This window comes from Felis catus, chromosome B1, assembly GCF_018350175.1.
Source record: "Felis catus isolate Fca126 chromosome B1, F.catus_Fca126_mat1.0, whole genome shotgun sequence".
Taxonomy (NCBI): domain Eukaryota; kingdom Metazoa; phylum Chordata; class Mammalia; order Carnivora; family Felidae; genus Felis; species Felis catus.
In genome coordinates, this window is record NC_058371.1 from 51,741,680 (window position 1) to 51,756,138 (window position 14,459).

Here is a 14,459-nt window from a genome sequence, read left to right on the forward strand (position 1 = left end):
CTCTCCTCTCAGCAAGGATATAAACAAGGCACAAACCAAAGGACTGGGAAGTATCTTTTAATCAAAGCAGCAAAAGCAGCCCCCTCCCCGCACCAATCTATCTATCTCATCAAGAGACGCACTTCCAGAAAGACTGCACTATTATAATAACTATTTTCAAAATTTGTAATATATTTCCCAGTTTTATTCATTGCCATCTACTGATACAATGACAACTTCATCCAAAGAAAAATATTTACACTTAAAATCTTGGGGTTACTAGAAATAAAGCAACCTTGAATTGCTCAAATTCTTTCCTCTCTCTCTCTCTGTCTCTTTTTTGGAGAGGTATGGTGGCAAATCCCACTCTAGGAACAGAGACTTCTGGGGGCTGATTTACACAGGAGCAGTCTTTCCCAGGAATGGTGTATTTATATGTATTTGTTTTGTGGCAGAGAAATAGAATAGGATGATGAATTTTAAAAAGTTTAAAAAAGAAACATATAAGCATAAAATACTATGGGGTATGTGCAATGGAAACATTATTTCAGAGGAAAAGGAACAATGAAATATAACATTTCTGACTACTAAAGACTTGCTGGTGTATTTATAAATACGTGGCAATGAATATCAAATTGTACTGGTATACAGCATCCACTGGATACATTTAACAACATAATGGTATTATTTTAAAATGCTAGTATTTCCCAATAGGCCAGAAATTATATTTTTTGCAATGATTTAAAGCTATGATTAAAAACCTTACAAACGTTGTTCTCAAAAATGTGAGGCAGAGGTGGGGGGGTGCATGTGTGGCTCAGTCGGTTAAGCATCCAACTCTTGATTTAGGCTCAGGTCATGATCTCACAGTTCGTGGGTTCGAGCCCTGTGCTGGGCTCTGTGTTGACAGCGCGGAGCCTGCTTGGGATTCTCTCTCTCCCTCTCTCTGCCTGTCTCCAGCTCACTCACTTTCTCTCAAAAGAAGTAAATAAACTTGAAAAAAAAATGTGAGACAGGGTATACTGTTTTTCAAAGTGCAAAAAAACTTGAAGACCCCTGTCCTAAACAGGTGTTTGGCATCCCAGTTTATTTTCAAAAATATTTAAAATCATAAGGGACAAAATATCTGCTGGAAGTAACAAACATTTCGTAAAACCATGAAGTCCACTGAAAAGCTAAGTTGAGTCTGGTAGAGAAAACTAATTAATAAAATAATTCCAAAAAATGAAATTCTGAAGAATACACTGAGTTTTATGTCCCACAAGAAAATAAGGGTTATTTCTAGAATCTTTGCAAGACATTCTATGAAGCGAACAGCATGGAATCTCTACTTAGTTAAAACAATACTGTATGAATTGATACACAGTCTTAACGAACTAAAAATATTATAATAGTAGAAAAATATGTTATTGGGTTATTGTGTCATCTGCTTTTCAGCTTTAATACAAGTAATATGATAAAAAATTCACTTGGATGAAGATACTATATTTACCAAGGATGACATGGCAGAAAAATAACCTGTTAGTTGCCCAGGTCCATTCCTTGGATAGGTCTTCCCTTACACGAAGATTCTAAAGGCTTTGCAGTATTGGGAGCAGCAGTTAGCAAGGCCTGGTTTCTACTGGGCAGGACAGTAAGCAGTGAGCTGCTCCGTCCCATTTGCAGAGCTACCAGCACCCTCTACGGGTCTTGAGGTGGAACTTAATCTACAGATAAGGAAATCTTCAGCTGTCTTCTGCTTGCTTTATGCACAAAAGAATCAGCCTGCACAGATAAACATGTGGGCCGGACTGCATGAGGACAAAGCACTACCACTTGGAAGCTGTTACACACTCACTACCTTCCTGACAAATAATACAGGGTCCCCTGGGTCACTTAAACATTTCACTGACTGCACTTCTGGGAATACATCACAAAGGCCCAACTACACTGTGCCCAGCCTCAGCAATCAGCAATAGAACAAAGTACATCTGTCCCCAACCAGGGTTTTTGCAACTACGATGGCATTTCTCAGAAAAGAGTAATCACGATACCATCAAAGAGAAAAAGTAACTTTCTAGCTAGCACTGTCAAATCTCAAAAGCAAACAACTAAAAACTCTGCTTTCTTTTCTTAGTACCTACAAAAATGAATCTCATAGCTCCTTTCTTTATGAATCTTGGAGTTGATGATTTCTTGATAACCCTATCACCTAAGAAATTACAAAGTTTTCTCTAATTCAGTACATGAAGGAGGAAGTTATGATACCAAAGTGCAAAGTCAACTCATTTTCCCTCTTCAAGAATGTGTGGATGTCTCTAAGAAAAAAAGCCCCAGACTCAAAAGCTTCTGCCTCCATGACCATGGTCATGCAAGGTCGGCTCAAGTCTATCTAACACCCTAAGCACGTCATTGAACGTGTGTAGGAAAACTGACTGCCATTTACAGTTGATACCCTGATAATGAAACTGCTGCACGTTACTCTCAGTCAACCTTCATTACAGGTTTAATATTACATAAATTACTCAAGTAATTAAGTCTACCAGAAAGGGACCAAGTAATTTTTAGATTTATTGTGACACATATCATCATATATAGGAACATCTGAAGTCCATACAGTTAGTTATAAAGAAATTCCACCACCACCACCACTCCCTGGATTAGAAAACAGAACACTGCTTGCACCCAGAAGCATCCAACACCCCTGTGCCCCCTCCTCCTAGAATAGAGTTCTTCAACCTCTGAGCTAATGACATTTTGGGGTGAGTAATTATTTGTTCGGGGACGGAGGGGCATGGCTGTGCTGTGCACTGTAGGATGTTTAGCTGTCTGGCCTCTACCCACTAGATAGAATTAACATCTCCCCAGCTGTGAAAACCAAAATTCTCTCCAGACATTGCCACATGTCCCACGAGGGGCAAAATCACGCCCAGTTGAAAACCACTGTCCTAATTGTAATCATTATCCTCAGTTTTGTGATAATCACTCTTCCTCTTGCTTTTGGTTTTGAACCATTTACTTTCGGGAGGGTGGGAGAGTAACAGCCACAGAAAGTACATATAACATAATGTTCAAAAATAACCTATGTAATTGCCAACCAGGAAAAAAAAACAGAACACTAATATCACCCTAAAAGTTCCCCGTGAGCCCCTTCTCAATGCCAACTCCTTGCCTCTCCCCCAAAGTAATCACTATTGTCTTAACATAGTAATCACTTCTTTGTATTTTAAAATAACTTGACCACCCAAGTATGGCACCTAAATATCAGATTTTCACCTGCCCTCTCAATTTTTATACAAGTGGAATCATACTGGATGTTATCTTTGTGTCTCATTTTTTTCTGTCAACATGAAGTTAATGAAATTCTTCCACACCAGGGAATAAATAATAGCCTGCAGGCCAACTCTGATCTGCCACCTGTTTTTGTAAATAACATTTAAGGAGAACACAGTCACATCCATTTGTTTATATATTGTTTGTTGCTGATTTTACAGTCCAATAGTCAAGCTGAGTGGTTGTAACAGAGACCCTATGCTCTGCAAATTATTTCTATGTGGCCCTCTACAGAAAAAGCTTACCAACCCCTGCTCTCTAGTCTTGCATGTAACCATACTTCATTTCTTTGTATTTACAAACATATAGCAGTTTACTTATCCAGTTTTTTGCTGATGGACAGTTGGGTTACCGCCAGTTTGGGGATACTGCAGATGATAAGTATTCTTTCCTCCTGACTGAAATACATCCTTTAAAATTTCCTTTATCAAAGGCCTACTGGTGGTAAAGCTTTATCTGAAAACTTTTTCCATCTACTTTCATGAAAAATTTATTTGCTGGGGGTAAAATTCTAGGTTGCCAGTTATATTTCCCTCAATATATTACTCCAATGTCTTTTGGGTTCCACTGTTAAGAACTCTGCTTTCATTTATAACCGTTGCTTCTTTGCAGATAATCAGTGTATCTTCTCTGGCTGCATTAAGAGTCTCCTCTCTGTGAATGTGTGTGTGTGAATGTGTGTGTGTGTGTGTGTGTGTTTACGTGTGTGTATGGCGTTCTGCTACACTGTTACACAGTTACACCTGCTATTATGTTTGTAAGTGAAGATTTCTTTAAATGTAATCTGCTTGGATTCATTAAATTTTTTGAATCTGTGGATTTATCACTAATTCTAGACCATCTTCAGCCCTTATCCCCTTAAACACTGCCTCTGTCCCATTTTCTCTCTTCTTTGTGCTGCTGGTCTTCTCACTTTAAACTTCTGTTTCGTATTTCCCAGCTTTTCCTCTTTCACAGCTGCATTCTGGGTCGCTGTTTTCTAGTCTATTTTCTAGACTTTCTTCAGCTGGGTCCACTTTGTCATTACACCCAATAGGGGGCACCTCGGTGGCTCAGTAGGTTAAGCATCCATCTCGTGATTTTGGCTCAGGTCAGATCTCACAGTTCGTGGATCAGGCTCTGTGTCAGGCTCCATGCTGACAGTGCAGAGTCTCCTTAGGAATCTCTCTCTCTCTTTCTCTGCCTCTCCCCTGCTTGCACGCTCTCTCTCAAAATAAATAAACATTAAAAAAAAAAAAAAAAAAACAACCCAATAGCACACTTAGTATCCAAGCCTAGGTGCGCTAGAAACCAGCCACAGTCATCAGTAATACAAACTTAGCGATACCTGATAGGAAATAAAAAGCTTAGAAAACAAAGAGATAAGGATAAATTTTCAAAGAAGACCCTCACCATCCAAAGCTTTGCTACTCTCTCTCAACTATTCAGGAACTGAAAAAGTTGGAGGATCAAATTATTTTGATATTTATTTCATTTCTTTCTTTTGCACTAGATTTTTTAAGTTTCTTCAGACAATAGGATGAGTCTTTTAACTTATTTCTGTATCCTTAGTCTTCAAACAATACTATCAGGAAAGTGAAAAGACAACCCACAGAACTGGAGAAAATATTCGCAAATCATGTATCTGATAAGGGACTGGTACTGGAAAATATTAAAAAGTTTACTAAGCAAGAATAAAGACACACAACCCAATTAAACATTGGGCAAAGGCCTGAGTAGCTATTTCGCCAAAGAAGACAAAAATGGACAATAATCACATGAAAAATGGTCAACATCATTAGCCGACATGGACATGCAAATCAAACCACATGTAGATGTTACTTTATAGCCACTAGCATGGCTATAATAAAAAAGACAGATACTAACAAGTGCTGGCAAAGATAAAGAGAAATTAAAATCCTCATACACTGCTGGTAGGAATGTCAAATAGTGTAGCTGTTTTGGAAAAGAGGGTGGTGGTTACTCAAGTCAAGTTAAACATACAGTAACCATACCACCCAGCAATTTCACTCTACGTCTATACCCAAGAAAAATGAAAATACAGGCCACAGAAAAACTGATAGTGTTCACAGCTGCATTATTCATAACAGACCAAAAAGTGGAAGAAACACAAATGCCCATTAACTAATGAATGGATATACCATGGTATATTTCTACAACGGAGTATTACTGGGCAACAAAAAGGAATAAAGTACTGATACGTGTTACAACAAAGATGAACCTTGAAAACGTTATGCTCAGTGAAGGAAAACAGTGACAAAAGACCACATGTTGTAAGATTCCATTTACCCGAGATGTACAGAATAGGCAAATCTTTAGAGACAGAAAGTAAATCAGCAGTTACCTAGGGTGGGTAGGGGGGTCATGGGGGATGACTGCCACCGGGTAGACTTTCTTTTAGGGGTAATGAAATGTTTTAAAATTGGTTCTGGTGAAAACTCTGTGAATATATTAAAAGCCATTGAACTATACATTATAAATAGGTAAATTATATGCCATGTGAATTGTATCTCAACAAAGCTAAAAAAACAACAACACAGCAAATTCCCTGCCCCATCTCTCTCCATTCTTAGTTGGTTCTCCTGGGTTTTACTTCCTTCATATTTCTAAATAATATCCTTATACTGCTATTTCTTACCAATTTCCAATTGGCTTCCAAAAACAGAAGCAATTTTAAACTGGCAGTAAGTGTGGACCTTGCTAAGAAAATGCATAGAAGCTAACTGGGGGAAGAGTGTTCTAGAGACACAGAGCATCTAGTGCAAAATCCTAAGGCAGGAGGATGCCTGATGTATTCACAAACTGGCACAGGGGTCAGTGACTAGGATGGAATGAGTAAGAAGAGGGGTGGCAGGAGATGAGGTCAGAAAGAGAAAAGGTCCATATTATATATGGCTGCAAGTCCACTGAAAGGGCTTTGGCTTTTGTTCTGAATGAAAAGGAGGAAACAGTGGCAGGCGTGGGGGGCAGGGAGCTTTGAGCAGGAAAGCAGAATAGCACAGACTTAAACTCTGAAAGAATCACTCTGTTATGCAGAAGACCACGGATGGATGAAGAAAGATCAACTGAGAACAGTGCTCTCAACCAGGGGTATTTTGCTCAAAGGACATCTGGCAATATGTGCAGATACCTGTGGTTGCCACAACTGGGCAGGTGGGAGAGGTGCCAGTGGCATTTAGTGGATAGAGGCCAGGGATGCTGCTTAATCATCCTATTTGCACAGGACCTGCCTCACAGCAAAGAATTATCTAGGCTAAAACTTCAGTAGTGCCATGGCCGAGAAAACCAGCTTTAGAAGCTGTTATAAATCTAGACAAGAAAAAATGATTGCTCAGATCATACTGGATATAGTGCAGGTGGCAGGAAGCAGTCAGGGTGTGGATATATTCTGAAGGCAGAACCAACAACGTTTCCTAGTGGACACAGGTGTTGAGCTTGAATAACTAGAAGGATGGAACTGACATCAACTGAAATAGGAAAGACATTGGACAAAACTGTCTGAGGGCAGGTGTGGGGAAGTAGTCAGAACTGGAGTTTGAACACGTTAAGTGTGAGAGGTTGATAGCTGATGACACCCCAAATGAAGAATACTGAGTTGGGGGTTCAATACAAGTCTGGAATTTAGGAGAGAGGGTGACACCATAGCGAGCAATCTGGCCGTTGTCACTAAACATCCCAGCCATGTTGTTACATCCGGCCATGATGTAATAAACAATTGGTGTAGGTAACAGATGAAGGCAGTCCTAGGACTGAACTGCTGGGCCCCAGACATGATAAGCCCGGGATAAGAAAAATGCAACAGAGATTAAGGAGGAGTGGCCGGTGAAGCAGGAAGAAAACCAGGAGATGGTGGGGTCTGAGAAGCCAAGGAAAATGAGTGCTTCAAGAAGCAGTGAACATCTATGTCACGGGCGAGGTAAGATGAGGATTAAAAAATGCCCACTGGAGGGATGCCTGGGTGGCTCAGTCAGTAAGGTGTCCGACTCCTGATTTTGGCTCAGGTCATGATCTTAGAGTCATTGAGATCAAGCCCCATGTCAAGCTCCATGCTGGGCATGGAACCTGCTTGAGATTCTTTCTCCCTCTCTCCCTCTAAAAAAAAATTTTTTTAAATACCCACTGGATTTGCTAACATGGAAGTCACTGGTGACTTTGGCAAGGGCAGATTCTGTGGAGCAGTGAGGCAAAGTCTGACTGACATGGGTTTAAAAGAGACGGCAGGAAGACTCCCTGTCTTCTGCCCACAAAAGGTAACTGCCATGGGGCACGCCCCTCTACTATAAACAATGGGAAAACAAAAGATATGAAACAACTCATGAGATACTGATGACAGGCAGCATAGGACTGTCATCCTTGACAGAGGGGCAACAAAGGACGTGAGCTCAAGGACTGCCCTGGATTTCTGTCAAGAGGCAATTTCTGGACACAGCACAAGGAAGGGAGCACAGGGCTCTCGCTGAAACGAAAACGTATGTCCATACGAAGATGTGCACAGAAATGTTCACAGCAGCTCTGGGTATAGTAGGCAAAAACTGGAAACAACCCAAATGTCCATCAGCAGGTGAACAGATAAACAATTATGGCATACGCATACAATGGCATACTCTTCAGGAATGAAATGAGTTACTGATAAACGCAACATGGATAAATCTCCATGGATAAAACACAACATGGATGACTTGTGCTGAGAAAAACAAGCCAGGCAGAAAAGAAAATACAAAACCAGTCTATATAGAGAGATCAGTGGTTGTATGGGGCCAGAGAATGAAGTGAGGGGTGGGGGGAGAGTGGCAGGGGGCTGACTCGGAAGTGACCCAAGATAATTTTTTATAATAATGAAAATTTATCATGGTTATTACGATATTATATATTAGAGGTATATTCATTTGTCAAAACTCATGGAACTGTACTCTCAAAAATGGGTACACTGTATATATGTAAATTATACCTCACTAAGGTTTATTTAAAAAAAAAAAAACATTCTAGCCAGAGTCCTGCTTCCAGTAATGGTGAACTGGCTCATTTCAATGGTCTCTCTTACTAAGAAAACCGCAACAAAATATTGGGGGGCAGGGGGGGAATGACTCCAAGATATTATAGTGGAGCAAAGCAGAGAATTACACAGTCCCAGTTAAGACTAAGAAAATCCAGAGAAGTGAGTGTGATGTTTCGGGTTCCCCACCCCACACAGTGAGTGTCTGCCAAGTCTAGAAGAGGCGAAAGAGAGGCAGAGCAGCTAAACAGACTGTCTGAGACTGACTCAATCCATGTTAAAAGTTTTTAAAAAGAGAGAACAGAACTGAAATCAATTTGTATAGAAAATTCGAGTTCTGTGGCAAAGGAGAGCAGAAGCATCAGAAGTGGCCGTAAATGAGGGAAATGGACTCAAGAAACAGTTTTAAACTTAATTTTTTTTTATTTAAAAAAAAAATTTTTTTTTTTAACGTTTATTTATTTTTGAGACAGAGAGAGACAGAGCATGAACAGGGGAGGGGCAGAGAGAGAGGGAGACACAGAACCAGAAGCAGGCTCCAGGCTCTGAGCCATCAGCCCAGAGCCTGACGCGGGGCTCGAACTCACGGACCGCGAGATCGTGACCTGAGCTGAAGTCGGACGCCTAACCGACTGAGCCACCCAGGCGCCTCTAAACTTAATTTTTAAACAATTTTTTGAGTAGGACAAAACACACGTGGTACAAAGCCATGAAGGTACAAAAGGACTATAGCACAAGCTCAATTTCCTCTCATCCCTGTTTCCCAGCCACTCAGCTCCCTTCCCAGACGCAATCACTCTTACCAGTTTCTTCCGTATTTTTCCACAGATATTTTATGTATATAAAATATGTACAGAATAGATATTCTGGAGCTACTCTATGTATATCAACCTCAGCACCACTAATATTTGGGGCCAGATAATTCTTTGTTATCGGGGACTATCCTGTGCACTGTAGGATATTAAACAGCATCCCTGGCCTCTATCTACCGGTCACCGGAGGAAGCACCTCCAGTTGTGACAAACAAAAATGTCTCCAGACACTGCCCTCAGTTGAAAACCACTGATGCATACCCAAGCACACACACATGTATTTCCTCTCTATATTTTCCTACAAACTCATGCCATATATATGGGTTTTCATCTTTTTTTACCTTATAATAATTGCAGATCATCCATCAGTCATACAAAGATTTCAAATTTTATTTATATCTAGCTGCCAACAAGTGAGGCTATTTATAATATTCATTATCTTAAGAGCATTCTTTTTTTTTTTTTTTAATCTGGGGAGAAAGCACATTATTGCCTTTGATTTCATTAATGACACTTAGGAACAGTCTCAGTAATGAGCCCAAATCTATCCACCTGAAAAGTAACACACTTTCTTGGTGGCACTATATTCTAATTACTAAAAGTAATCAAGAGGAAATATTCTACTATGGAGTTCTATCTCTACAAATAACAACAATCATAAAATTATAGCAGCTAATACTTATTGAGTACTTACTATAGGTTAGGCAGTGTTCAACGTGCTTTAGTTATATTAATATAACTAATTCTCACAACAACCTTCTGAGGATGGTACTATTATCTGCATTTCACCAAAAAGGAAACCAAGGTACAGAGATGTTCAGTAATGTACTCAAGGTCAAGGTCACACAAGTAGAGCTGTCAATCTGGGCACATGGTTTAGTGTTCATCTCTAAACCATGACACTCTATTACTCTTCAGTCAAAACCTTCAAGTCTTAGATGGTGATGTTTATATTCATATCTGTGGTTCTACTGATTTCAACTAAAATCCTGAATGTAAAGATGTTTTTGTTTATAATTAGTAAGGGTTAAATGTCCTTGAGATTTACTACTGCATATATCCCGCATTTCCTGATACCAGTCCAGTTGGTGTTTTCACAAAACATTTTCCTTATGTTTTTCTCTGGCTAACAAACTGGCATCGTTTTTATTAGGACCATATATCTTTTTATACAGAACTATTAGGATAGTTCTGATAGTTATCCCATGGATAAGAAAACTGTCCAAGTTATAGATTCTAACAAGGAATTAGGGAAAACACAAACACAGCACCTTTCCCTTCATGCTTTTGGGCTCAGTCCTATAAGCAGTACTGCAATAAATCTTCCCAGAGTTGAATTTGCCCTATAATTTTACCAATTACCAGCATATCCTCTAGCTAACTCTTAAGCAGGGACTGTCTCATACATCTACATATCCTCAAGTCTAACTCAGTACACAGCTCAATAAATGTTTGCTGAACTTGGTTGATTTTTAATTCCACAAAGTTTTTCCTCTTCCAATTTAACAAACATCTTTTGACAGTTCAGTGTATGCCAAACATAATGACAGGGAACAGAAAGAAATTCCTTACAAAAATGTTTGCAGAATATAACTCATCATCATCAACAACAACAAAACAATTCAGAAAGGGGCAAAGGAATTGAAGAATTGAAGACGTGTTTCCAAAGAAGACATAAAAACAGCCAAGTATATGAAAAGATGTCAGACATGACTAATCATTAGAGAAATGCAAATCAAAAGCCTATGAGATATCCCCTCACACCCATCAGGATGTCTCCTATCAAAAAAACCAAAAAACCTAGAAAATAACCAGTGTTGGCAAGCATATGGAGAAACTAGAAGTCATGTGCGCTGTTGTGAATGTAAAATGGTGTAGCCATTACGGAAAATCCTGTGGCAGTTCTTCAAAAACTTAGAATTACCATGAGACAACCCAAGTGTCCACTGATGGATGAATGAATGATAAGCAAAATGTGGTATGTACATACAATGAAACACTACTGAGCCTTAAAAGGAAGGAATGATACAAAACCGAATGCCTGGAAATGGTATAACATGGACATTCTGTTCAGTGAAATGATCTGGACACAGAAGGACAGATACCTTATCATCCCACTTATATGAGGTACCTAGAGTAGTCAAATTCAGAGACAGAAAGTAGAATGGTGGCTACCAAGGGCTTGAGAGAGAGAAGAATGGGGAGTAAGTATTGAATGGGGACACCGTTTCAGTTTTACGAGATGAAGTGTTTTACAGATGGATGGTGTGATGGTTGCACAACAGTATGAATGTACCTAATGTCCCTGATCTGTACACTTAAAAACGGTTAAATGGTTAATTTTCTTATGTGTATTTTACCACTATTCTTTTAAAAAAACTGTTTGCCAAAGAGCTAACAGTCTAGATTTCTTTAAGAATTAGTTGACATCATGTCCTTGCTTTCCAAATAGCCACGTGACAAAAAAAACTTCCTTTAAATTCTAAAATTAGACCAAAGGCCCAAAAGTCTGAGGACTATACCATCCATGTCCCCTTAACAGTACTATTTTTTTGTTAATATGGAATGCCCAATATTCAACTGTTTCATTTCCAGTTCCTATACCTTAGGTATACAATTTCTAGTACTGAGCCCCTTGTAACAAATTTTACTTTACCTGAGCATTCTGAATCTCTTATATACATTCAAAGGTAAAACAAATTTCACTAAGTAGTATCAACACAAAAAAGGCTTTTCTACTAAGCCTTTGCTGGCTGCTGGTTTGTGGTCCCACTTGATATTTCTTGCTTTGTACACATATTTGTTTTTGCTTTATATTTTAAAAACATGTTTTTAGTCACACTCAAGGATCCCCAGAAAGGTCACTTTACTATTTGAGATTGTGAACTGAACAGATTTATCTTGCCATTCTCAAACTATTACTGGGAAAAAGTGTTTGCTTTTGATGGGGAGGGCACCATTAAAATGTAAACAGAAATGCCTATCTGTAATAACTTCAGTCAATTAACTTTCAGATATATAATGCTTATAGTAAAAAGAGTTGGTAATAAAATTTAAACTGAGACGTGTCTTCTATAGATCCAATGGACAACAAAGCAAAGGTTTCCCCTACCTGCTGTTTCTTGCCCATGGCAAGTGTTCAGCTCAGCCAGAAGCTGGTTAAAATCATCCTGATGAGCAATCCAGTTATCCTGAAAATACCCAAAAAATCAAATAAAGGTAAGCTTAGAGTTTACTTGCACCAGTTGAGATAGATTTATTTTGGAATCAAGGAAACCTAGTGGTTAATGTGAAACTTTAAATGTTTCATCAAAATATTATGACATAAATTTGAATGAAGAAATAATATAAATTTAAAATGTAATTTATCTGTGTCAGTATTAAAAATGGGCTTATATGAAGTCTGAGTCCTGATTTCAAATGTGGATAACTTATCAACAGTCCACTTATAATCAAATAATCAACAGACAACCTGCGTGCTAAATATTAAAATAAAGCAAAATAAAATCATTACCTCATTATGGAAATATTATGTGGGTCAAAGGAAAAAAGCAGTGACAGAGTTCAGGGTTCTCTTTTGTGCTCATGTGAACTTGAAATACTTTGCCCAATTCTACATGCTTGCATTAACCCCCAATTTACAAAACCACACTGAGGAAGCAGTAAGAAAGACTCCAATTTCCCTCAGTCGGCACCTTCACGAAGTGGTGCTAATATGTTCATTGTAACAAAAATAATCTGACTTTAAAAGGGAATGGGCATCTCCGAAACAATCTAACCAGTGGGAAGCAAGTATCAATGCAGAAATTTGCCTTATACACACTTTTTTAAGAATGCTGAAGGTTAAGGCATGTTAAAAATAGGTTTACTGGGCAACGCTTCTCCTAAAAATTAAGTGTATCTATACATCTATCTTTTAACAACTACCTTCAAAACCAACCTCATATAAACTCTTTAGTGGTTTAAAATTTTAGCTGTTAGTCCGAAAAATTTTAGCTGCTCTAGTGTATCACTCAGCTCAATTACTATTTCTAGTCCATTACTCAGTATATCAAATCAAAATAATTTGGTGTAGTTCTCCAAAATAATAAGTAGTTCTCCAGATTTCCTATCAGATTCTGTTGGCTGTAAAAATTTAAGAACAAAGTTTTCAGCTCAGACACTATAGTAATACTGAATACTTATACACTTATATATACTTATACACTTAAAACATAGACACTATAGTAATACTGAAAATGAAAAGCACAATAGGCCATTAATTTTTAATTACGGTGTTATATTTTCAAAGCACCAGTATTTAAGGAGAAACGTGAATAAATTCAACTGCTATATACCAATAGTCGGAAACAGACAAAAGGGAGGCGCCTGGTTGGCTCAGTCAGTTAAACATTCGACTTGGGCTCAAGTCATGATCTCACAGTTCGTGGGTTCGAGTCCGGCATGGGGCTCTGTGCTGCCAGCTCACAGCCTGTAGCCTGCTTCGGACACTGTCTCTCCCTCTCTCTCTGCCCCTCTTCCGCTCACACTTGGTCTCTCTCAGAAATAAATAAATGTTAAAAAATGAAATTAAAAAATAGACAAAAGGACAGGAAAAGGTCACCACTTTCTTGCAGAAAAAACTTAATTTCTCTCCGAAGTTAAATGCCACTAACTTTTAATAGTATAAGCAAATATTAGAAAAAAGATAAAGATAAAAATTCCTTTCTATACTGAAATGAATATTTCTATAAAAAGAATATTTTTTTCAAAGTTTAGGAACAAAACTAATTCAGATCTCTTAGACATAATCAAGTAAAGAATCCCATAAGGACAACAAGGCAAGGTGAAGGCATGGTGTGTGGCGAAAAGCCTGCTTAGTTATGGGCTCTTTAGTCAACCACAGCATGGAAGATACACACGTGCATAGTGAAAACCTCATCAATTTGATGAAATATGTGTATTTACAAAAAAAAAGCCAATCATGCAAGGAAAACCCCCAGCAAACACACTGTTGCTCACTTCATTATTGATTGTAGCTCCAAGTCCCAGGTGGTTATTTTTAACTTGAACTTTAATATGATCTGTGGCTCCTTGCTCCTGAGCCCCTAAACCCTGTGGAGGTCAAGCACAAAGAGAGTTAGTATTTTCATTAAGTATAAAGAGAGATCACATCTTTCTTCCTTCATCAACTATTCGACTAATTATGAAATATCCAGGAGTGAGGCACTATCCTTATCCTCAGAGAGGACACAGTCTAATGGATTCTTACAGAGTATGTCCGTAATACCAAGGATGCACTTACAATAATGAATGCTAACTCTTCAACCTGAGACCTATTTCACGGCCCATGTACACACTATGCAAAACATGCCTTTTTGTGA

General features: G+C 38.6%; 1 protein-coding gene and 1 long non-coding RNA gene across 9 annotated transcripts in view; one reads left to right on the top strand and one right to left on the bottom strand.

Annotated features, from left to right (window-relative positions):
• Positions 1-14,459, bottom strand: part of PINX1 (PIN2 (TERF1) interacting telomerase inhibitor 1) — an 87,821-nt gene that overhangs the window by 65,473 nt on the left and 7,889 nt on the right. For all 5 annotated transcript variants that reach the window (XM_006930758.5, XM_045055652.1, XM_045055654.1 and 2 more), the window contains 2 exons: positions 14,098-14,190; positions 12,209-12,287 (listed from right to left, as the gene is read on the bottom strand). In XM_006930758.5, the coding sequence (XP_006930820.2) occupies positions 12,209-12,287; positions 14,098-14,190 (172 nt within the window). The remainder of the gene's footprint in view (positions 1-12,208; positions 12,288-14,097; positions 14,191-14,459) is intronic.
• Positions 6,810-14,459, top strand: part of LOC102900242 — a 79,243-nt gene continuing 71,593 nt past the window's right edge. For 2 of the 4 annotated variants that reach the window (XR_006596560.1, XR_006596561.1), the window contains exons 1-2: positions 6,810-7,207; positions 12,175-12,315. This is a non-coding gene — a long non-coding RNA (uncharacterized LOC102900242). The remainder of the gene's footprint in view (positions 7,208-12,174; positions 12,316-14,459) is intronic. The other 2 variants (XR_002155856.2, XR_006596559.1) reach the window with 2 other exon arrangements.